General features: G+C 45.1%; 3 protein-coding genes across 5 annotated transcripts; all 3 read left to right on the forward strand.

The window, feature by feature from the left end:
* The first annotated feature begins 1,416 nt into the window (after positions 1-1,416).
* On the forward strand, positions 1,417-4,931 carry si:ch211-198p11.6 (uncharacterized). 2 transcript variants are annotated; one of them, XM_030349941.1, is made up of 5 exons: positions 1,417-1,655; positions 1,926-1,982; positions 2,108-2,218; positions 2,733-2,870; positions 3,655-4,931. In XM_030349941.1, the coding sequence occupies exons 2-5, from the start codon at positions 1,956-1,958 to the stop codon at positions 3,739-3,741; spliced, it is 363 nt and encodes a 120-aa protein (XP_030205801.1). In that variant the 5' UTR covers positions 1,417-1,655; positions 1,926-1,955; the 3' UTR covers positions 3,742-4,931. The 2 variants fall into 2 exon arrangements, with proteins under 2 accessions (XP_030205801.1, XP_030205807.1); XM_030349947.1 differs by having other exon boundaries at positions 1,419-1,655; positions 1,909-1,982.
* Positions 4,932-5,834: 903 nt separating this feature from the next.
* On the forward strand, positions 5,835-14,286 carry LOC115538277 (fructose-bisphosphate aldolase A). The gene is made up of 8 exons (XM_030349971.1): positions 5,835-5,982; positions 6,669-6,787; positions 8,621-8,887; positions 9,259-9,419; positions 10,285-10,368; positions 11,666-11,840; positions 12,513-12,712; positions 13,603-14,286. Exons 2-8 carry the CDS (start codon positions 6,676-6,678, stop codon positions 13,696-13,698), a joined length of 1,095 nt encoding a protein of 364 aa, XP_030205831.1. The 5' UTR covers positions 5,835-5,982; positions 6,669-6,675; the 3' UTR covers positions 13,699-14,286.
* A 637-nt stretch (positions 14,287-14,923) lies between these two features.
* Positions 14,924-25,206, forward strand: cln3 (CLN3 lysosomal/endosomal transmembrane protein, battenin). Of its 2 annotated transcripts, XM_030349957.1 has the most exons (16): positions 14,924-15,065; positions 15,283-15,343; positions 15,454-15,490; positions 15,630-15,726; positions 15,829-15,912; positions 16,422-16,501; positions 16,771-16,856; positions 17,338-17,410; positions 19,334-19,477; positions 20,032-20,201; positions 21,136-21,188; positions 21,401-21,469; positions 21,871-21,926; positions 22,343-22,436; positions 23,182-23,322; positions 23,538-25,206. In XM_030349957.1, exons 1-16 carry the CDS (start codon positions 15,033-15,035, stop codon positions 23,652-23,654), a joined length of 1,395 nt encoding a protein of 464 aa, XP_030205817.1. In that variant the 5' UTR covers positions 14,924-15,032; the 3' UTR covers positions 23,655-25,206. The 2 variants fall into 2 exon arrangements, with proteins under 2 accessions (XP_030205817.1, XP_030205822.1); XM_030349962.1 differs by having other exon boundaries at positions 14,924-15,343.
* Positions 25,207-25,484: the final 278 nt, after the last annotated feature.

The following is a 25,484-nucleotide window of genomic DNA, read 5'->3' on the forward strand; positions in this document are numbered from 1 at the left end:
TCAGAATAATTTAAGTCAACTGCGTTATTTCTCAGTTATAACTCCAGAAACGTCTCCTTAGAATCGAAATGAAAATTCAAAATCAAGATTCTCTATATTTAATCCCGTCACTCCATACTGTCCACTGAGGGCGCGACTGCACGGAATAAAGCATCTATCCAACATGTGTCAATAATATAATATTTTTATGTGACACTGTAAACACATAATCAAATGTCCATTAAATCCCAAGTGTGGAAAACCAAGCCACATACTCCTCATCACAATCGTTATATTATTTTCCGTTCCTCTTGATGCTTTTCATGACAAATCAGGCATTAAAAAGGGGTTATGTTCAAGAACATTTTACTTGGGTGATTACAAACTGATTATCCAAGGTGTTCTCGGTCAGTCTTATTACCGTAACCCTATAAATACAGTGGTGAGCCCCGTGCGTAATGCTGCACCATGGCACTGCTGGCACTGCTGGAGGACCATGCAAATGGCAGGATTCGGAGGGAGAGGGTCTTCAGGGACCAGCAAAGATTGGTTAGAGGTGTGCGTACGCAGGTTTTTTGTAAGTCTGAATTTTTTTTGGCGCACGCAAAACTTGGCTTTTGGACGTAGGTTACGTACACTTTTAGTAACGATCCCACGCACAATTTTATAAATGAGACCCCTGGTACCTAAATCTTATAGCATAATATGCATAAATGCATAAATTATATAAGATGTCTATGCCTACACGACCTACACCCGGGCGTGTGCAGGACCGGACCGCGCTGCCTTTATGCCCATGTATGAGACGGTAGAGGGGTTAGAAACCAATAAATGAAAATAGCCATTTCAGGTAGCCATTTTTTTCAAAAAAAATTGAAATCCATGAATGTTTAAAATCCCCCCCAAAAAAAACAAAAAAGCGAGCGCCTCGGTCCGCACACACACACACGCTTGCTCATTTACCCACCCTGTTGGATACGTCAACGTCCGCTGCTTGACGTTCATCTATCCAACAGGTTGGGTAGCAAGGGCAAGCCTACAGTGTGGGGACTGGAGCACCCACTCCATTCGAAGACTGACATCTCACCTCTTTATATAGTGCTCCCGAAGGCCGTGAAATCAGCTCATGGTGCTTATTTTGAAAAATTCAGGAAAAGGACACTATAAGGCACGGTGCTCACTTGTTTTGGCCCTAAAATACTTTATTTGCTACTTAATGTCCATAATTTAAAAAAGAAGACAAATATTTCTCACGAAAGACTGCCTTCTGGGATATGGAACACCCAGAAGAACGTTGGGTCCAGTTGCGTCCAGTGGGTTTGAGGTTATTTCTTGTCATGGTGATTGGAACCCAGGTGGCGCCGCGCTCTCCGCTTGGATTGAGGTGTGTTTTCCCCTGGTCGCCGGTAGGGGGCGCCGGAGTGCGCCATCTTATAGTTTTTTCCTCCCAGGGAACGAGGAAAAGGGGAAGAAGAAGCGCATGCCGTCTCTATAGTAACTTAGTTTGCACTGTAAACGCTGTTTAGCCAAGAAGCTAACGGGGTTGTTCATGATTATCGGGCTACATTTGGTCTGGCTATTGCACATTTAAGCATGACTAAATTACACTACAGAGTCCTGGTAAGATAGAAACGTGATCATGTTTCAGTTTGTGATGCTGGGAACCAGGAGGCGAGGTAAGAAGAGTGGTTTGTAAACTAAAATACATCAGAAATCTGCACCTAATTTGGTTTCTTAGAAACCGAAAGTATATTCTTATGATACAATTCATCAGATTACGCCCTGGCTTGAACACAAGGTCAGTTAAACTATAGAAATCACAAATGTATCAAGGAAAAATATGTATTTATTTTCAGTTTCAATAATCTCACTGGGACGTGAACTTGTCATTATTGCTGTCCTGGTAAACATCTAAGATCTAATTTCTAGCATATAACTTCATTCAGCTTCCTCCGGAGAAGTGAACCATTAAAGACATGTCTTCCCCAGAATCAACGGTGGCGGTAAGAGGAACTACTAGCATGACGTTGATCAATATCCCGGAGCATCTGTTACAGACCGACGTGTAACAGATGTGTTACACCTGAATTGTTCATTAATCCCTTCCCGATTCATTCTCCATCCCCAGGTACTGCCCATATGGGGCATGGCGCTGCCTCTTCCCGCCGTGCTGATGATTGCTGTCGGCATTTACGTCTTCGTCCTCGCGATGGCGCTCTGGTTCCGCCATTGTCTCAAGGTGTGTCCCCGACCCCTACCCAGTTAAACGTCATCACTCAAGGATACCTGGTTTTATGATATATAACGATGTGTGCAACATTGATATTGTAATAAAAAACTACAAGATGATGGAACTACTTAATACTGTCAACATATATGTCATAAACGTAATGGTGACTACCTCTTAATAGTGTCAACATATAATTCTGTCAAAAACATAATGGTAACTACCTCTTAAAGGTGACATATTATAGGACAAGGCGGGATTAGCCGTTACAAGCGTTCTGCCACTTCTGACATCATTGGTGGGCTTGTCCACCTTGACTTTTGACGAATCGATGAGTAACGTTCGCTACAGTCCACGGGGTAGGCTGGTAGACTGATCTATCCATCATACATCTAGGTTGACACGGCCAGTTGTGATGTCAGAAGAGGCAGATTTTCAAAACGGCTTGTAACGGCTTTTCCCACTCACACCTGGTGGTACCACCTCCTGGTCATCATCCACGTGCTGCTGTGTCTTCCCCCTGTAGGACCGCTGTACAGGCATGTGGAACGACTGCTGTCCGGACCTCTCCCCCTGTGAGCACTGCTTGGTGTGGGCGGAATCCTGCGACTGTCGCCCGCCGTCTGTCCGCTCGTGCCTGGACAATACCTGCCCTCCCCCCACCGTACGTAGAGTCCTGAGACTTGATGCCTCTGCTGTCGACCGTTTAACTTTGGCCCGAGACTGAAGGCTGCTGCAGGGGAGATTTCAGGATGATGGAGGGAGGGGGGGAGAGAGGGAGAGGGAGAGAGAGAGAGAGAGAGAGAGGGAGAGGGAGAGGGAGAGGGAGGGAGAGGGAGGGAGAGGGAGAGAGGATTTTTTTTTTTTTAAACCTTTATTTTTCCAGATAAAACATTAAGAACAGTTTCTTATTTACAATATTGATCTGGTCCAAGAGGCCCCACCAGGAATAAAAGGTAAAAAAACACAAGCATGACTAATTTAGACAAATATAAAACGGATATACAAATACATAACCTATGTACAGAAAGAAAATAGAGTAGGAATGGAGAGAGAGAGAGAGGGGAATGGAGAGAGAGAGAGAAAGAGATGGAGGGAGAGAGAGAGAGAGAGAGGAATGGAGAGAGAGAGAGAGAGAGAGAGAGAGAGAGCTATATAAAAAGAAACAAGATACATACAGTATAAATATATAATACAGACAGACACAAAAGGTGTCTGTCTGGGGTGCTAGGGTGATGGGGCTTTCATAAATATATGGCCTGTTAATCCCTTTGCGACTGTTCCTGTGATTAAGGGCGATACAAATAAAATTGGATTTTAATTGAAAAAATAAGTCTTAAATCTTAACTACAGAGCCTTCAATACCCTTTGACCAATGACTCCCCTGTAGCCCACGCAGTGAAGGCCCCCCGTGACCTGTCCTCCTTCTCTCCCCATCCCACCCACAGTGTGCCAAATGGGACTGCACCTGCACATGCCAGCCGCCCGAGTGCGAATCCTGCAACTGCCTCTGCTTCGAGATCAAGCTCCGCTAGCGTCAAACACCTATAGGGTCCCCTCTGTGCCGATGGACACGTGGTACTGATGATGGAGGGTGTCCGAGCGCACAGCGGTCGAATGCGTTGTGATACACGGCACCAGGCTTTTGTCGGGACCACAGGGGCTGGTGGGTATCTAGACGTTCCACTCTTTCCAGCTCGGTTGGTGCATTTGTTTGAAAAGAACAGACTCTCAGACACCACCGGACTGACTTTCACACAGACAGTGTTGTGTTTTGACGCAACAAAGGCACATGTAAATATATTGCGTCATATGTTCACGTGAATGTCTGTATCCTTCTTTCATACCACTGTGTGCGAGTGATCTGCATTTGTACTCTACACCTGTGCTGCCTTCCCTCGATTACAACTTTTGTTACTGTGTCAAATATAATCTTAATATTCGATATGATGTTCTTTTATCCCAGGTGGGAAATTACAATAACATATACTTGTTTACAACACCGTTTGGTATTTTACTTTTTTTATTAGAAAATGAACTCTACATGATTTGAGTTCCTTATTGCCTTCGCGCTATTTGCTATTCTTTTTTTTTTAAATCTTTGATGTTCTTCATATCCATTAGGTACATAATGCTTATTTTATATTGATTTTAGTACAGTTATAAAGTCACTTGTTTAATGTACTATATATGTTCTACTCTTAAGTAGAACAATATATTGTTTTCTCTCATTCCTTGTGTGAGTTTTGGACATTTGTAGTGCTTCCTAATGCTCTATTGCCAACACAACGTTTCCAAAACAAAGGAGGGAGAGAGGGAGAGACAGAGAGAGACGGAGAGAGAGACAGAGAGAGAGAAAAAATATTGATCAGAGGGTAGGCTTAGCGTTTGAAGGTGGGTAATGCTTGACCAGTCGTATGTGTTGTGTGACCCCGAGGGCTAAGTGGGAGAAAGAGAGAGAGAGAGCGAGAGAAGGCCATGATAGCCAGCTTGTAATGTTGACAAAGGTCTGCCTGACAAAGAAAACCGGTCCCCCGAGATAGCAGTATAGTCTTTCACCTATCTTAATATTCTATTGTAGCAATCTTCATGAATACTGTCTGTGCAATGGAGCAATCGCCAACGTTGCTGCAAGAGGAAACATAGAACCGTAACACTGCTGTGTGGTGATTTGAGCGTGTTTGAAATGTTGCAAGATATATAAAGGCCTCTGGTGACACATTCATCCATTCAGCATTCTGCTTATCACACAGGCTTGCCTGCCTGCGTGTCTAGGTTATAGTGACTAGGAAAGCCAAGCTGTGTGGCCGTTCCTTCTAATGTCCCAGCAGGACTTATCCCCTGGTGGGAGACAGCCGACCACGTCAGGAGGCAGCATCAGTAGTCCCATAAGGGGACCGCAGTGGAAACGTGTTACGTAACGCTGGCTGCCTCAAGGTCGAAAGCTACTGCGACGGATATCTGATTCAGCCGGAATGTGTCAGATAGGCCCGCTATTGTATGGGCCTATTACGATGCACAAATCTCTTTGGGCATAGTAGTAGGCCTAATAGTAATAGGACCAATATATAGTAATAGGTCCAATTCTAATAGGACCAATATATAGTAAAATGCCTTATAATAATAGGCCCAATACTAATAGGACCAAAATATAGTAATAGGCCCATATATCGTTCACATAAAACGTCTTTTTGGTATTGCTCCTTATCCACACTTCCCATAACGGTGACCGTGACACATAATCAGTGTTTCATTCTGTTGCATCACTTTGCGTATTCGACTGATTAATGCATCTGTAATGTACGATTTTCCTAGTTTATTTTTTAATTCCATAGGCCTACGTCGTGCCTCCAACTTGGTTATTTTCTTTGACTCAAGTCGTGCTGAGGTTCGGCCATTGGCGCTATCTGAACAGCACGTATTGAAAACACGCATCGTGCATGTGATGTGCGAGCAGACACGTACAGAACCGCACAAACCATCCCTCCCTCTCCGCTCGGCAAGGGCGTCACCTGACGACACGCCCTGTGAGGAGGTCGGCCAACCGCTGTGAAGCTGAGCCCAGCGCTCCCATCTCATTGGAGGACGCAGGACGTCACTCGCATCAGACACCGTTGTGATTGGCTGCTTGCCGCTGTGGCGAAGCCCCAAGCTCCCGCCCAGCCTCTTGATATTTTACGGGGCTGGACATCCTCTTCCTACATTGCCTGACATTGCCACAGAGAGCTCAGCACTTCCTGATCTGTTTCCTCCTCAGCCATCGCACACAATATTTGGTAAGTGTTTCTGGCAGCCATACACATTTACACCGACGAATATAATGTATAACTGTTGATTATGCAGGTTTCATATAGGAATATATTGTGATCCCTATGGAAATGTATCGGTAAGCCCTTGTCTCATTTTGAGCTCAAGTTGACGTGAGGGCCCGTTTTATTGGTCACGTCCCAGCTCGACCCAAGGTCGTTCGGGTCTCCCCTACTGGTAATACTGTTGACGTCTGTCAACGGGCCGTCGAGAAGCATCGCAATGTCAGTGTTAACTATTGCTCCGTCAGTGTAGGGTCTGTTATATAACAAGCGACGAAATAGCTGCCATATTTTCTGTACAACCCTCATAGATGCATATGGAACACATAGATACACATAGACAACTCGATTTGATTCATATTGTATTGTGGGTTGATGACGTCCTGAGTGGAACCGTAATTGGACCATCATCCAGCAACAGGCATTTAGATGGGAACCTATACCCACCTATATCCTTCGATATTATCACATGACCTCTACATTGAAGCACCGAATGCAACCAATGGCCCTTAGGCATCTTACGGTTTGATTTTGTGAGACTGCATCACTCGCCGTCTGTCTCACTCTCTCTCTCTCTATCTTTCTCTCTCTCTCTCTCTGTCTCTCTCATACCCTCACGCCACCCCCTCCCACCCTCTCTTTTCTGTTCTCAGAGTCAACATGCCTCACGCTTACCCCTTTCTGTCGACGGAGCAAAAGAAGGAGCTCAGCGACATTGCCAAGAAGATCGTGGCCCCCGGGAAAGGCATCCTAGCCGCCGATGAATCTACAGGTAACTGACGACCGGAAGGCCTCGTAGCAAGACACAGCTTGCCTCTACACAGCGATGTGGTCAGAAAGGATTTCACACACAACCCAGGGAAATTAAATGAGCAAACACTGATCAGATAAGGATAAGGAAGGCGTATGAATGGGCTTTTGTTGTGTATAAGGAAGAACATGTTGGATTATTAATGTTTCCTGAGTTGCTTTTAGCAATAGTGCTGTCAGGCTAGTTTGGTTAGGAGTTGTAAACGGCGTGTTCGCGCAGTGGCTGAAAGTCAACATGCATTGTTCAGATGCGGAAGAATCCACCTGTTTGGTAATCTGCCCAGAGAGTGACTCAATAGCACACACACACACACACACACACACACACACACACACACACACACACACACACACACACACACACACACACACACACACACACACACACACACACACACACACACACACACACACACACACCGGACACACGAGGCACTAGCCAGACAGACTGTGTGGGGGTCGCTTACGTAACCACAGGCATCAGCATCCCCGATAGCAGACACTCTGTCGCCATGGTAACCTTGGCATGCCCGTCGCAGTGTCAAAACTGTCCTGGAGCACATCAGCCAGACACAATATGGAGGATTCATAGTGACAGCCCTGAGGAAGTGGCCCTGGCCCAGTATGGTCGGGCTCCATCAGTGACAAGGCCCCCAACAGGACAACCCCAGATTGGTCCGATTTGTTATTTCTGAGACATTCCATTTGTTATCTGGGAGGACTGCTTAGTCTAAGGGATCTCGGTCAAGTAACCTATTTCTGATGCGCAAATAGATCCATTCAGACACAGTAAAATCGACTGTATTTAGAACGAATGTATTATACTTTATTACAAATTATTATATTGTACTTTTGGCTTCTCATGCTTCTCATTGCCCTAAAATAACCAACACACTATAACTGTAACGCTGAATATATTAATCCACTTTATTGCTGACCTTTATTACTTTATATCTGAATTGCTCCGTGGTAAATTCCCAGATGGAGTCTTAATTCAACCTTAAACGATCGCCATTAACCAATCATTTGTTTAAATATCAAACACTGAAAAAACACCACGTTGCTTATGGGTCGCTGACGCCATGGCAACCGCCTGCCCTCTCTCTCCATCGACCAACCGTCGCGTCGATTCGTCTGTTGACAAGAAGCCCACCCTGGCACTGTGCCTAGCAACTCCGCCGCTGAGCTAATTCCATTAGCGCTTGTCTAGATCCCGCCGCCAGAACCACAGCATCCTCTGAATGAACGTCCCCCTCCCCCCTTCCCCTGCATTTACATTTAGGTTAACATTTAGCAGAGGCTTTTATCCAAAGTGACTTACTTTGGAATAAGTACATTTTTCAGAAGAAGGAGAAACAATATATCGTACATATATACAGTATAGACATATATACAGTATAGACATATATATATATATATATATATATATATATATATATATATATATATATATATATATATATATATATATATATATATATATATATATATATATATATATATATATATATACAGTAAGAAGTTCAAGGGCCAAGCACAAACAATTGTTAGGTTAACCCATTCCCCGTTCACAACAAAGATAGCATCGTGTAGCATCTTATCCTAGCTATCACAACGCTATACACAAAGTACTGTTTTTAACTGCCAGGAAGCACAACATACGATAAGTGCGTAGGAGGGGTGGGAGGGCAGTGGCTCAGCAGAGTCTCGGTGAACTCTGAAACGGTGAGTCTTGACTTAGCCCCTCCCCTCTCCCTCTCGCCCCGCCCCCCCCCCCCCCCCCCCCTGTCTCCAGGCAGCGTCGCCAAGCGCTTCCAGGGCATCAACGCGGAGAACACGGAGGAGAACCGCCGGCTCTACCGCCAGCTGCTGTTCACGGCGGACGACCGCGTGGCGCCCTGCATCGGCGGCGTCATCTTCTTCCACGAGACGCTGTACCAGAAGACGGACGACGGCAAGCTGTTCCCCCAGCTCATCCGGGAGCGCGGCCAGGTGGTGGGCATCAAGGTGGACAAGGGCGTGATGCCCCTGGCCGGCACCGACGGCGAGACCACCACACAGGGTGAGCAGGGGGGGGGTTGGTGTCACACACGGAGAACACACTCACACACTCACACACACGTACATAGAGAACCCTCACACACACACAAAAACACATGCATATGGAACACGCACACAAACCAAATACAACACAAAAACACACGCACGTACACACTCTATTACATATTGCATACGTTTATATGAACTTAAATACATAATGCTATAATATAATACACAAAGTATTGGCTTAATACAGATAAAACATAGTACACATTACACACACACAACCATTATACTTATTCATGAATAATGACTCTAATAATGACTTCCCTTCCTTGATTATTTTCTCTCTCATCCTCATGGTCTCTGTCCGTCTGTCCGTCCTGGTCTCAGGTCTGGACGGTCTGTACGAGCGCTGTGCTCAGTACAAGAAGGACGGCGCCGACTTCGCCAAGTGGCGCTGTGTGCTGAAGATCACCGAGAACACGCCCTCTGAGCTGGCCATCATGGAGAACGCCAACGTGCTGGCCCGCTACGCCAGCATCTGCCAGATGGTGAGACACGCACGCACACACACACGCACGCACGCACACGCACACGCACACGCACACACACACACTACTGGTTTAACTTTCCATAGTTTCAGTATATCGTTTCAATGACAACTAAACAAATGTCAATAAATGCTGAAGGAATAGTCGATTAAAAAGTGAGCTGGTTGAGTCGATCGAGTCACAAGCAAACCACATTAATAACACAGAAGTCTCCTCACAAACCCATGAAGCGACCTTTAGAGACCCTGTTTATTTACATAACACTGTGGACCATGCTGCAGACAAACTGGTTCTCTGTGGAAGGGGCGCTGAATATCCCACCCCTTTGGCACGAGATCTCACCGCAATGTGATGGACACCCACTCAGCCCGTCCCTAGAAGTACCATGGTCTGTTTATTCATCTAGCCACTTCTAACCCCAGGGAGGGAAAAATAAGGCGGGGAACAAATCGTAGTGTACTATCACAATATGTGCAGCGAGCAAAGTAGTGCTGCACAAACCGTAGTTTGGTGGTGGTAATGTAAACAGCTACTTAGTAGGCATCACAAATTCAGAAAGCACGCAGGACTTTGAGTTTTAAACCATGGCGTCCACGGCGATAGACCCTTTTCGCACAGATCCGTCATAAGACACGTGGTGTTCGCTCTGCTTTCACCGACCAGGGCGTGGATGGTAGACTATTACCCAGGGCTGGCACATTAAAGGAGCAGACCCCTCATTAGCGTTAACAGGCACAGCGGTGATTTGTCCGACCATGGCGAGGCCTGTGGTTAGGCCCAACGCGGTCCCTCCTGGCCTCCTGGTACTGTCGTCTCTGTGGGTTCCTGACGGAGGTCAGTCGGTGACGGTGTGATCCCCCCACAGCACGGCATCGTGCCCATCGTGGAGCCCGAGATCCTCCCTGACGGCGACCACGACCTGCAGAGGACCCAGTACGTCACCGAGAAGGTCAGTGGCCGCGGCCGGTTCCCGTGGCAACCTGTGTGTGTGTGTGTGTGTGTGTGTGTGTGTGTGTGTGTGTGTGTGTGTGTGTGTGTGTGTGTGTGTGTGTGTGTGTGTGTGTGTGTGTGTGTGTGTGTGTGTGTGTGTTTGTGTGTAGTTTGGTAATCTGATCTGGGTTCCACAGCTTCTGTGTGTAGGAGCCTTGTGCAATACCTCCAATATTTGAATGATTGAATGAATGGCTGCAATGTAGGCCCTGGGCTAATCTATGCTTTGTTGTCCGTACAATGAACGAGCACAATAGTGACCACGGGAACAGTATGATCAGTTATGACTCGATCAAAGAGCCCAAATGAAGAGAAGTTCAACACAAGGTCAAATTCTGCCTCCTCACAATCAGTTAGGACTTTCCAATGATAGGGTGTTGTGGTAGGACAAAAAAGGCCAATAGATGGCCTTGTTTAATTTTCTCTTCGTGTCCGATTATATGTTTAGCGTATTCCCTAATCCATTATATCAAATTACATTGAATTTTCATAGTTGAGGCCTTTACCAAAAGCACTTGCAATGAGTGCATTCAACATTTGGATTTTAATTTAGGGCATTTAGCAGACGCAAGTGCCAAGCATTAACCATCGTGAGGTTAACCCCTTCCCCGTATGCAACAAAAAATTCAACCATGAAGATACAACCCAGACATTGCAAGAATCATGCATGAAACTCATCAAATAAGCAAACCACATCAAGTGCTCCATTGAGGTGGCGAATCAATCTTGTTCACGTGCATGTGAACAATGTGTTTCTAATTACTTGGCTTATACAAAGATGAGTGAGCTTTGTGATCTTAGATATACCTCCTTCTTTATTGTGTTCATTAGTCTAGGGTGCAGTAATGGGAGGCTGATTAATTGATCACGATTAGAAATACTATAATTAAGTTTTTACATTTAACAACATCTATCATTCTTTAGTCAAGTCATATTTAAAACAATACTTACGTGGTCCAATGCGACGGTGCTGGGCTGCCTTAAGGGCGGATTATGGTCCCACGTTCACGCAACGCAACGACCACGCACACTCTCGGACGCACTCGTGAACCTTATTGGTTCTGCGTCGGGTTTCAGTGAGCGGACCAATCACAGCCCTCGCTGCCGCGTCGCCTCGACGGAAGGTTACAGACGTACGGGGGTCCGTGACCCCCTTGCGTTGCGTGACCTCGGGACCCTAATCCGGCCCTTCAGTGTCGTTCAGTGTGGTCCACACGGTGGCATGTGAGTGACGTGAAGGGGGCGTGGCTTCACAGGTGCTGGCGGCTGTCTACAAGGCGCTGTCGGACCACCACGTCTACCTGGAGGGCACCCTGCTCAAGCCCAACATGGTCACCGCCGGACACTCCTGCACCCGCAAGTACAGCGCCCAGGAGGTCGCCATGGCAACCGTCACGGCCCTGCGCCGCACCGTGCCTCCCGCAGTGCCAGGTGAGGCTGACGGACGGATGAGTGGATGATGGACGGATGATAGATGGGGGGGGGGGGGGGGTGACAGTAGGGGTGCAAAGGTGTACTCGAGACAATAATATACTTTATATTTATACTATGCTGTATAAATGTATAAAATAGCAATGCATTATGTTTTATGATGTGTTTTGGAGCAGGATCTATTATTAAATGTTTAAAAGCCTTTGCTGTCGCGCAGTCATGCGTTGTTGTTGTTGAGAGGCCGTGTAGATCGGACAACGTTCAGTAGCTGGCCTGGGTAATGATACGGTTGAAACTTATGATGGTGGACGTTGATGAATGGAGTGGTGTCAGTGAGATGGATGATTGCATAGATTGAAAGATACGTTTTAAGGGAGGTTTTTTTTTTAAGGAAAAATAAAAGGCTTCACTTACTTTCTCTAAAGTTCAACCAAACAATGTGCAGGCAAACCAATAGTTATTATAATCAATCAATAGTCATTCAAGAATCCAACCGATGACTTTGAAGTACGGTCAATGATGGTATGATGATTAAGAAATAACTCAATATTCTAACCCTCACATACTATCAACTACTAATCAAATGTTAATTTGTTCAGCGTTGACAAACCACATGTAACACGTAACACATCTCTCTACTCTGAGCCGTTACTTATAACTCCTTCTCCCCAGGCGTGACCTTCCTCTCCGGAGGTCAGAGCGAAGAGCAGGCCTCCATCAACCTGAACGCCATCAATCAGTGCCCCCTGGGCCGGCCCTGGGCCCTCACCTTCTCCTACGGCCGCGCCCTGCAGGCCTCGGCCCTCAAAGCCTGGGGAGGGAAGAAGGAGAATGGCAAGGCCTGCCAGGAGGAGTACATCAAGAGGGCCCTGGTGAGTGTGGCGGTCTGGGGGCAAACAATCACAAAATTAACAAAACCGGGTTTTCCGGTTTCTTTTTAAATGTTTTTTTTTATGTTTTATAGAAAGTACAGCTGGATATATATCAGTACATTATTTTAGATTTGAACATATTCTTTCTGAACATTTTGTGTTTATTCAGCATGAGACATGCTGAATAAATGCATCATGTTTTCAAACTCCAAAAATAACCGTGATTTAAATTTTGACCAAAATAATCGTGATTATGATTTTTTCCATAATCGACCAGCCCTACGTTGTGGGATGTTTGCTGTAAGACAGCAAATAACTGCGTGGATTCTGCAGTTGCCTCCCACATTTACATTTACATTGAGGGCATTTAGCAGGACTTTTTATCCAAAGGGACTTACAATTAAGTACATTCGTCGGAAGAAAGAGAAACAACAATGATTTGCGTCGTTACAGTCAGGATGTCTGTAGAAACGAGTGCTTAAGCATTTACAGTTGCTTAATTAACCCATTCACCATGTACAACTAGATAGCTAGGATAACACGCTACACGATTCCAAGTACTTTATTAAACTGAATCAAAGGTTGTGACGTATTGTACAAGTTAAACAGTATCCTACTGTGATCAGGAAAAGCTTTTCTGTATCAGAATCCGAATCGTGCACCTCTGTGAGACTGCTGCGCTACTCCTTTTGTCATTTCTATATGGACTTTGAGCGAGTCTTATAGCTTTAAGTTAAGTTAAGTTTGGTATAGCGCCTTATCGACAATGGACTTAAGAGACAGCTGCAGGGACAGAATCACTGATGAGCGTCTCTTTTGTCTTCCGTTTGAGTCGTGGTGTCGCCGTTTTAGTTCGTTCCGTCTAACCGTATCTTCCTCCCCCCCTACAGAACAACAACCTGGCCTCCCAGGGCAAGTACGTGTCCAGCGGAGACAAGGGGGCCGCCGGGGGAGAGTCCCTCTACGTGGCCAACCACGCCTACTAGACATCTCCCAGCCCCCCCCCCATCATCACATGACTACGACGTCGTCCAGTGAGCCCAGATGTTACCCAACCGGCCACCTGCTGCATCGCACACGGGCACATCAGATACTACACCATTACCCCCCCCCCCCCCCACACAGACCCCCCCCCCCCCCCACAGTTTCTAACCACGGACTTTGTTAACGTCACTCACAGTTATTATTATTTTTTGTTGTGCTGTCGCATGTCGTGCCGTGTCACTTTAGCCCCTGTCCCCCCCACCCCATCTACTGTGCACTCAAAACACCCTCCATATGAGTATAAAAACCAGTCCCCCCCCCGTCCCCGTCCTCCCTCACTGTCGCCAGGGATACGATCCTGCTGTATTAACGTTGTCCAGTGAGGTGTATGCGTCTCTTGACCCCTAGGTCTTGTGTGAGTATAAGAGCTATTTTAATAAATCCTAAGTAGTCGTGCCTTCATCTCTCCAATCTCCCAACACCTGCTGGAGGAAGACCTAGGCTGGTTAATCCGAATTGTGTCGACGCTTATAACTAAAGTATATGCACTGGAAAAGAAAAACAAATAAAATATAACTGATACTAATACATTTTTGGGATTCATTTTTTTCTTCAACTTTCTTAACAATGAGCTTACTAGTGTCAAATATATGAATATGTACGCCATTAAGATGACCTTGTTTAAATACACCAACTGTTGTTTCGGTGGACGGTAGGCCACTTTTCTTATTACTTGACTTGTACAAAGATGAGTGAGCTTTGTGATCTTAGATATACCTCCTTCTTTATTGTGTTCATTAGTCTAGGGTGCAGTAATAGGAGGTCGATTAATTGATCACGATTTGAAATACTATAATTAAGTTTTTACATTTAACAACATTTATCATTCTTTATTCAAGTCCTGTTTAAAACAATACTTACGTGGTCCAAACCACATCATTTTAACAGTCAGTAAGCAGGTAGAGAGTCTCAACGGCGTCCCAACCCCGTGTGGTGTACTAGTGAAACAGCAGCCTGCTCCTCAATGCGCCTCGTCGTCCCAATGCAAGGAAGCAGATGTCCACTCTGCCCCCTTGTGGTGTACTAGTGGATTAGCAGCCTGCTCCTCCTCAATGTGCTCCGTCGTCCAAATTCAAGGCAGCAGATTTTTTCATCATAAGCTGAAGCTTGGAAATAAATTATGTACGTCATAACAAGGGTTAAGAAAATTAATGAAATGAAACGATATCTAGTAAATTAATGGTTTGATCAATGGCGTAAATTAATAATAGCGGAACGTTCGTGCTAAATGTGTTTTCAGAAGGACTTATTTTTGTGAAACACCGCAGGTTGAAACATGAAAATGCGAAGAGGATGTGAAACAAGACAAGTAGCCTATATTTTATTAGTGTCAGCTCATATTTCTTTGTCATTCGTCTTTAACATAAACCTACCATTCGCTATGGATATATTTGGCCATATGCAGTGAATATAATATTGGGAAAGTCAACATTGTCTAAGTGGCAGAGCTGTCAGCCGGTTTACCAGCTTAACCAGTTAACCAGCTGTTTATTTATCCTAAAATTACCAGTTTGTCTGTCTGGTAGATCATGGACGAAGCAGACAGCCTGGACGCAGATCGCGTGATCCCACATAATCAGGTTGAGGGTGAGTCAAAGATCTGACAGAATTGACATTTAATAAACATGTTTTTCTTTGTGTATACCGTTAAAATCAGCTGTTTATTTTTAAAGTAATTTATTCTGTATTCCCTACAGGCCGTTCATCAAAAATCCGCAATTGGTCTGGATTCTGGTAAGAATACTGGTGCTTATAACTCGCAACTCACTCCCTTTTTACGACCCCAGTAACTATTGTTAGAAAGTGAAAATCTGTTGTTAACCAAACGTGTAGGTTCCCGTTAACGATTCATATATTTGACCTCCCCCGTCAGGCTGCTTGGATTGTGCAACAACTTTGCCTATGTGGTGATGCTGAGTGCAGCCCATGACATTCTGACCAAACAGCAGTCGGACAACTCAACAACTCCTGTAAGAATAAAACCAATTCATAGGCCTATCGGCTACAAAAGTTCAATACTCGAATTAGGTTTTGCAATAGCCTTATTCAAACAGTTTCTGTCTCTGTTGCAGACTCCTCCCTCACTGAACGGTGACTTTGAAGTGAGAAATAGTAGCAACAGCACTCGCTATGACTGCAACCCTGTGTCTACTGCGGTAAATACATTAAACACCGTCCCACAAACACAAATGTGTCTTTGCATATCATGAGTGAGACTCACCACACACAATGTATATTTCTTCCAATGCAACAAGCCGGTGCAAAAGTGCATTTTTTCATTACTTATTATAACATAGTCGTGCCAGCAGTGTTGGTTTAAAAACCCATCTATATTGGAATGCTTATTCTTGTCATCCCCCTGAGTTTTTGTTGTTGTTGCGCTATTCCATGTATTGGCTACACCGATCTTATTTCGAGGAACATACTCCTCAACATTATATCAATGTGTCCCTTCCTTCCTGTTATTATTCCCTCTTTGAATTCACCATGATCAGATCCTCACCAGTTGTCATTGCATTCAGTTAGTTAGGTCCAATAATAGATTAAAAACCTATCTAGGGTTGTTTGCTTAGAACCAGGGTCGTGTGCCATCATTCTTAGTCCATTTGTTTCCCATGGATCGAGGTAGGGTGTTGATCTAGACTCCCTGTTCCCCTCTCCCCAGGTGGTTCTATTGGCTGACATTCTGCCCTCCCTCGTCATCAAGTTGTCCGCTACGTTCTACATCCACCACGTGCCCTATGGGTAAGTGACGACTTCCCAGGGTCACTGCTAGGGTTGTTCCCCTTCTGATACAGCGCTACCTTCAACCTCACAGGGTCATTATTATATCTTATTGTTCATATATTTCATACTGATCATTTGTTTTGCTGAAGTTCACACCAAAATATAATGCGTAATTGAAAATGGACGTAGAGACAGCTGCACATATACAGAAGTACAACTAGTATGTAGTATGTGTGCAGGTTTAACCGGCTAAAGTTAGTCTCCTGTGTTGTGTTTCGGTTCCCTAGGTTCCGAGTGCTGTTCTGCGTCGGCGCCACGGTGACCAGCTTCCTGCTGGTGTCCTTCTCCACCACCATGACCATGAGCATCCTGGGTAATTGAGCTCACGCTTTATTGAATGCGCTGCGTGCTGCCGATGCTTAACTTATTGAATTATTTTCACGTGACCGATACCCCCCTGCGAGTACATGTTGGAAGGGCGTCCCTTGCACAAGACTTATGCATCTGTGTTTTCATTTATAAGGCATCGTTGCCCAAATTGCCCATAATGATCAACAACAGCCTTAACTTAAGGATTTTTGATAATGAGACTTTGTGATCAAATAAAAGATTAAATATAATGAATTTAAAACACTGCAATGACTTTTTACTGCTATTAATAACATCCAGGTTTGGGAAATGTTGACGTTGTTGTCACACAGCTGACATGTTGGTACTCTCTACATTCTGCTAGAGCCGTTTTCGATAGACATATTCCGTCCACTAGGATTAATATTTGACACACACACAGAAAACACACGTGAAGGACATCACGAACCGGCCTGACTCTCATATGTGGAACCGTGCGTCTCCAGGTGTTGTCTTTGCCAGCATGGGGTCCGGACTGGGAGAGCTGTCCTTCCTGTCCCTGACTGCCTTCTTCAGCAGGTGAGAACCTTTCACCCTCCCCGTGCTGCCTCTCTATTTCCAGTCGGCCATGGTTTTTGTACCTGTGGTATCCGGGTTTTTATTCTGGAAAAACCCCAGATATAAACAATATACAACAATCAAAAAAAAATTAGGGCTGTCAAATTAACGCGTTAATTTCGATCAATTAATCACAGAAAAAAATGACACGTTAAAAACATTAACGCAGATTAATCCCCCCGTGAAAGAGAAGTTCAAGTTTGAACAACTCCCAGACGGAACTGTAGATAGGAACACTGTTATCTGCAATCTCTGTAGTAAGGAATTTTACTATCACCGGAGTTCATCAACCCTTGCAGGGCTCCAGACTAAATTTTTCCTTGGGTGCACTGGTGCGCCTAAAGTTTTAATTTATGGTGCACCCAAGTTTTGAGTTGTTGACGGACGGACGGACGGACGGGGGCAACTGCACCGGTTGCACCAATAATATTTTGACCATTAAATAAATGCCTTAAATAAATGCCGAATCTGTATCTCTCATAAAGTATATAGTCAGACAATGCCAAGGGATCGGTTCTGTCCCGAAAAACCCTCTGCCTCCGGAGAGACGCCTGTACGATAAGTGCGCCGAGGTCCATGGGAACACCCACAAATGGTGACGCCATTATCGGAGGAGGGGCTGGGAAGCTGCGCACGCCGATATAAGTAGCCGATCTCCGGGCAGACTCGCTGAAAAGCTGCTCCCGACCAGGTTTGGTTGCGAGCGTAAGTCACCATGGTGATACAGCGACGCTTAAAGAGATCGACTTTCATGGTACAGCTAACCCAGGCTTTCAGCTCAACATACCTCGCTAACCCTCTAATCGAGCTTCGTAGTACAGGCCCCTGGATTGGGCTTCGCGGGTTTGTTTACCGGCGTTGCTATTGTTACCGGTCTTGCGTGTTGCTACGGTTTATTAGGTATCTAATAAATCGCTGTCTAATCAATACTTCATTCACTGCCTCTTCCGTGGTTATTACAATATTATGAATAGACTGCTCTGTAAAAAAATAAAATCATAATAATTATACCAGATAAATTTTCAGTCGCACCGGTGCGCCCAAATAAAATATTTGGTCACACTACCCCGAATTCTAGGCGTATGTGCGCCCAAATTAGGCGCACCCTGCCTTGAATATCACCTCAACGCAAAACGTTTGGTAGCAAGCTCGCAGGTACGAGCTGCCACAGCCCCTGAAGCTGGCGCTAGCAGCCAGCCTCGTCAAGACACACTCGACTGAGATGCATTGAATCTTGAGTGAGATGGAAATGCTATTAATTTGATCTTAAAATGCACCGTACGTTAATGAAAGACATGTTTTAAAGAAAAGAGACACACTTTAAAGTCTTATTATGTCTATTATTCATTGAATCGCCCATCTGCCATAATTTACTTGAATTAAATTATTTTGAAATGCTCTCTCGGAAAAATGTAAGTATGCGATTAATTTAGATTATTTAATCTCAGAGCCTGTAATTAATTAGATTATTTTTTTTAATCGATTGACAGCCCTAAAAAAAAAACATGTATGTAGATGATTGAAAATAAATATATTGTACATTTTGTTGCGTAAATATTGTATTCTCACTTATATAATAGTGTCGCTTTGTGCAGTGGCGTCTTAGCTCCCTAACCAATATGTCACTCATTGATATCTCCTTTCTCTTCCATCGTCTCCATTTTTCCATCCCCTCATCACCATCACAATCATCATCATCACCATCATCATCATCACCATCATCATCATCACCATCACCATCACCATCATCATCACCATCATCATCATCACCATCATCATCATCATCATCATCATCATCACCATCACCATCATCACCATCATCCTCCCCACCATCACCATCATCATCCCCACCACCACCCTCTTCGTCCTCCTCCTCTTCCTCAGTGACGTGCTGGAGGGCTGGGGGTCGGGCACCGGGGGGGCGGGCGTGGCCGGCGCCCTGATGTACTCGGCGCTGACCCAGGCGGGCCTGTCGCCCCCGGATACGCTGCTCACCATGCTGCTGGTGCCGGCGGCCATGCTGCTCAGGTGAGGGGTCACGGATTCACGGGGTCACAGGGCTGATCTGGGATCTGTCCTCATGCGTGTTACGGTGGTCCGTTCGGTGGTGATTCGCCTCGTGCTTCCTGCTAAACGTCCACATTTCTTTAACTCCGGCGCTGTTTCAATGGCCGAATGCTCGACCGAAAGTTCAGTTGGTTTTATATTCATATGATAGCCCAGAGACCACTGTATGGCTGCGTACAACAATCGCCATTGGCTACACGTCGGGAGTTTGTGATTGGTCTGATCAACAGCCGGAAACAGAAACATTCCTTTTTTTCGTGCTAGCATGAGGCTCAAACCTCGAGGGATCCAACCTAAGCTTGAGCGTTAGGAGACTCGATTTGGAACGGACCCTTTGAATCCTGAAAGGCACAATTCCAAGTTTTGCGTTTTTGTTTGTTTCCGTGATTTTAGAACGGACGAGGACCGTGAAGTCTTGTCGCTCTCATCACAGTGTGTGTCGCTCTCATCTCAGCCTCACGGCGAATACACGCGGTTCTCTATGGGTCTCTCACACCGTGCTCACTCACTCCCAGCTATTTCCTCCTGCTGGCCTTCCCACCGATGTTCCCCCAGTGGCGTAGACTACGGGAGGCGGGGCCTATGGGGAGGGGCGGAGCAGAGGAACGGCGCCGGCTGATGGACGAAAGGGAGGAAGAGGAGGAGGAGGAGGAAGAGTCTGAGCAACAGGAGAAAGGACCTAGAGGTGGGTGACGGTGATATCATGGGTCGATAAATGGATTGCAGTTGCTTGACAGTTAGTTGCTGCTATACAAAGAGCAATAACAGGGTCGAAGTAATAGCCTGGGTGGGTTTGTTTACAGAGTACCTTGCAGCTGTGCCTCACGCCTGAAGTATAGCTTACACAAGGTCTGCTAAAGCTTGCGCTCTTGCGTCAATGTTCCCACGTTTCCATTGTTGGACAGGAGTTGACCCACGCTGATAGGATGATGAAGATTATGAGGATGATGATACCAGAGTGAAAGCTTACAAAGCCGGCTGGCTTATTTCTTGTTTGACTGCACATTGTCGCCCAGCGTGCCGTATCTCGGTTTTACTCAACCGGGAAACTTCTTCCATGGCCTGGTCGAGCTAGGCGGAGGCTCAGTGGACACAGACAGAAAATTACAGATCGCAACCATGAAAAATAAATGATAAAATCTCAATCTATAGAAATATTGGACACCACCCACAACATAGGCAAGGCAAGGCAACTTTATTTATAAAGCACTTTTCATACACAAGGCAGACTCAAAGTGCTCACATATAAACATTGTCATACAATAAAATAAAATAATAGATAAGTAAAAGAAAACATATGCAAAGAAATTAGTAAAATAGAGGAAGCAGGCTAGCTAAAACATTGACGGACTGATGGTCCTGCCTCCATTCCTTTTAGTCCGATTTGAAAGGCATCCCATGAGGTCAGCTCCCCGGGATTGAGCTCACGTTAGCTAGTTCTCAGCCGAGGCAGTGAAAGCCTACGAATATGTGAATAGAAATACGCGAAAGGTCTTTGGCCCCGTTTAGTACAGGCTTTAGGGACCGGAGGCAGCAAGTGTTTGGATCCCATGAGGTCTCACTGTGGCTGCAGTTTGCTGCTGAATAATAACCACGTCTCTCCTCCCTGAACACATCAGAGGACAGAGCCAGTGGACCCCTCTCTTGTACTGAGAAGATGCGTGCCATCAAAGTGAGTGAATACACACACACACACGCACGCACGCACGCACGCACGCACGCACGCACGCACTCACAGACATTGATGCAATCCTATATTTTGTATCAACTCATTCCCAATCATTGGCTCAACGGGCGTGTGCCTGAGCATATCATTAATCACACAGTATGTATAACGAATGTATAGCAAAGAGAAATCTCTCTGCTCTCGTCCCCGTCACTCAGATGATCCTGAAGTTTGTGCTCCCCCTGGGAACGGTTTACTACGCAGAGTACTTCATCAACCAGGGTCTGGTGAGTGAACACCCTCCTCGTTTATCTATCTAGATCCGGTCCCATCCGGGTCCCGTCACAGAGAGCATCAATCACGCCAAACAACACAGCAGTACGGAATCACACGACACGTCATTGTGTCGGATTCTCGTCCAGAGAGCTGTCGTTAGGGAGCAGATAGTGTCGATTTGTATCGCTCAACGATGCCAATGGGTGCCTGGATGATGACACTGGGACACAGAAGTGTCGTCAATTGTAGCGCAACAGAATATATCATTTTTGTTATTTCTGAAAAAAATTGCGCTGGGCTCATCTGTAGTCAATAGTCTCTTTATCAGAAGCAGACCTCGTAGGGCTACAGCTGCTTTCCCTTGTTGCTCTATTTCTTGTGTGAGATTTGTTTGCTTTCTTTACCCCCGCAGCTTGAACTTCTCTACTTCCCAAAATCCACGATGACTCACGCTGAACAATATCGCTGGTCAGTAACTGCCTTTGAACCGTATGGTCTCGTCTTTGTGTGTGTGTGTGTGTGTGTGTGTGTGTGTGTGTGTGTGTGTGTATAGGTGGGAGGGTGTGTGTATAGGTGGAAGGGGGCGTGTCTGTATTAAAACCAATGCACACAGCACCGATTGCAGTAAAATAAAGGGTTTGTACATTGCCAGTCATGATCATATTGTCAGGTCAAGAGCATTTTGCTTGTGTTGCTCACTCCCAGCAACCATAGGAAGCCTTCGTCGTGGAGAAGGCGCCGATACTTGTACCCTTAATCATATTTATTTCTTTAAATCTGTATTTTGAACTCCACAGTCCAGTGTAACTGAAAATGTGTGTCGTTTGTGAATTCAAAGAAAGCATTGAATGTGTGTTTGTGTGCGTGCGCGCCGGTCCGCACAGGTACCAGACCCTGTACCAGGTGGGCGTGCTTGTTTCCCGCTCCTCGCTGCGGTGTGTGAAGATCAGGAATCTCTGGGCTCTGGCGCTGCTCCAGGTGTGTGGGTCCATGGACAAGAAAACACAAAATGCCCCCCAAAACACAAAACGAGTGCTGCTCTCAGAGAGCAGCACGCGTAGTCGTGGCCGCGGCAACGCAGCCTTTATCTTTGTTGTAAACAGAAACACCGAATCAAACCGACGCCTCACAGCGCAGCTAAAGGGCACAATGGTATAAGCCATTTGGCTCACAAGCCCAAATCATATATTGTAGTCACCCAAAAAAACAAATATAATCTAATAATTAAGTGTCATACAATCCCAAAACAGCTGTGTTGGGTTTCATGACTAACCTAATTATTACCCTAATATGCTTCTGGTTATTCTGGCCTTGCTCATTCTTGGCAGCATGCGTGTTTACATTTCGCAACGTCGGGCAGACTGACCACTTATGGGTGTTTACTTGCATTTCATTTGGCAGTGTTACCACTTTTAAGCATGCTGGTTGGAGTGATTCTGTGACTTGCATTTTTAGGCTTGCCTTTGATTCCTACAGCATTTCTACACTAGTATCTGGTTCCCTACTCTAAACATTGGCCCTGATATTGATTATAGTTTCATCATTCTTTGTCTGATCGCTAGCAGAGACGTTTATAGCAACAGTATCAATAGTGAGGCAGGCTAAATGGGACCATTAGTGTTTCTAACTTTCAGTGAATGAACTGCGTGTTTGTCTGCATTTAATAGATCTCTCTCTCCCTCTCTCTCTCTCACACTCTCTCTCTATCTCTCCCTGAGATCAGATCGTGAACACGGTGTTCCTGCTGTCTGCGGTCTATTTCCAGTTCCTGCCCGCGCCATGGCTGGTGTTCATCATCGTCCTCTACGAGGGCTTACTGGGGGGCGCGGCCTACGTCAACACCTTCTACTTCATAAGCAAGGAGGTCAGTCTGTGGTTCTATGAGTCGAGTCTATGAGCGGGGCTGGTTCATTTGATATAGCACAACCCTGTAGACCTAACGCCATTCCCAGTGCAAGGAAGAAATCACGTATCCAAAAAACAAAATGTTGGAATTAAATTTGGCAGTCGGTCATGTTGTGGTCAAGTTGTGAGCTACGGATTGTCATCTTCACACACTGGGTGTTGTACCGTCTCCAGACTGGGGACCGGGAGAGGGAGTTCGCCATGGCTGCAGCCAGCGTCGGAGACACCCTGGGCATCGCCCTGGCCGCACTCACCGCCTTCCCCGCCCACAGCTACTTCTGCTCCCTGTGACAGAGCCCAGGAGCCACACCCAGCGGGGCCACACCCAGCGGGGGCCACACCCACAGGGGCCACACTTAAAGGGGCCCCACTCAGAGCGACCAAAATGGTGGATCTCTCTAGCCAGCCCTCCACTTCCTGCCAGGCACTGTCTTATAGCACAGTCCGGTTTACTCCAGTCACTCCTCGGCTGTTTATTCTAGAGTATTTTAAAATGGCCCAGCACATCCAGCACATATCTTTCGAGGGTTGGTCAGTCCAAATTTCCAAAAAAAACGGTTTTGAGCACGCGAGACTGAGCCTTGCTATCCCCGCTCATCATTCGGTACATTCTGAACATGCCCAGTGGCTATCACGGTACGAGGACTTGACCATGCATAACAGAGGTGCATCGTTTCACATCGCTAACGTGCAAACCAAACGTGATACATTTCCTGAACTCGACTCTTATGCAAAGGTTTATGCAAACCTTTGCAATGGCTGCTAAATGGAAATACACACGGTGGTGAATGTGATATATACCCCTAGACTCTATCCACTTGATTATAAATATGTGGCCTACTGCAGAAGGCCACGTGTATATATACCGTATACTTTAGGATTTAAGGTATTTATATTTAATAGTGGTGTAGGTTTTGCGGCCTGTGATGTGCAGTTCAGATCCAGTAGGAGTTATGGATAGTGGGAGGAAACGGCTTCTCAAGACTCATTTAATGCATTACATTTTTATCTTGCGTTTTTTTATTTTCCAAAAACATTCCCTGTTTGTGATTTATTTTTATTTATAAGAAGGTTCTTGTTCCGCGTACCTAGCAAAGGTTGGACCAAATTGAACCGATGCCTCTCCTTGACTCGTCCACATAGCTTGAGAATCTGTTGAAATCACACCAGACATTCGTGTACGTTATATAATTTTCATGAATATTGTTGTTAGAGGGTTGAAACGTGAAGTGAGCATGTCAGGATTCGACCTGAAATTAAAGCAGCTGTCCACTAGACACTTTCGTTTTGTATTATTATATTGTTTTACCCTTGATTCCTAAATTACTGGTACTTGGTTTGTAATTGCTCTACAATGGATTTTGTAGGGCAAAATGGTGAATCGTTGTTAAATTGTTAAATCAACACACTTTATTTGCAGCTGTAGTTGCAATGTGCAGATTGCTACTTAAACGATGTCTAACTGATATTAATTGGCCTCTGCCTACGCTTGGGTGTTATAGACGCTGTGCTTTTCTGACTAAATGTTAAATCATATATACAATGTCTTAGGTTTATTCAATAGGAAATGTTTCTCCAGGATTTTCCAGAGAGACAAGCTAAAAATAGGATTCAGAACTCCCAGAATGCTCTCTGGGAGTAGCGGAGAACTATCTCATTAATATTAATTAGTAATTGGTTGCCAGCTAAAGTGCACAACTTTTTTTGCATCGTCTTTTAAATCTTCACAAAATGTTATTATGCCACATGTTGTTGCTATAACTGATTTTACTTGACATAATACAGCAAAAAGTGTCTAATATATCATGAAAATACAAATGATAATAAAAACTATTCAAATAGATTTGGAATTACATGTTATTTTTTTCTGTGCAATTCAACAGTTGCTAAGTCATTTTTTTTGTTTATTGAAACTACACAAAAACAAAATATTTGACATTTTATTCATACTGAAAATATCTGATCTTAAACCGAATTATTTGTAAATTAATTTGGTAAAATTGTATATGATCACATATCAGAATTGTAGAACCAAATAATTATCTAAATCACATTTACCAACGTCTCTTCAATGTATTTTGCAATATTCAAAGCAAAACGAACAGGACAAATATATTGATT

Source organism: Gadus morhua, chromosome 2 (genome assembly GCF_902167405.1).
Source record: "Gadus morhua chromosome 2, gadMor3.0, whole genome shotgun sequence".
In the NCBI taxonomy this organism is placed as follows: Eukaryota; Metazoa; Chordata; class Actinopteri; order Gadiformes; family Gadidae; genus Gadus; species Gadus morhua.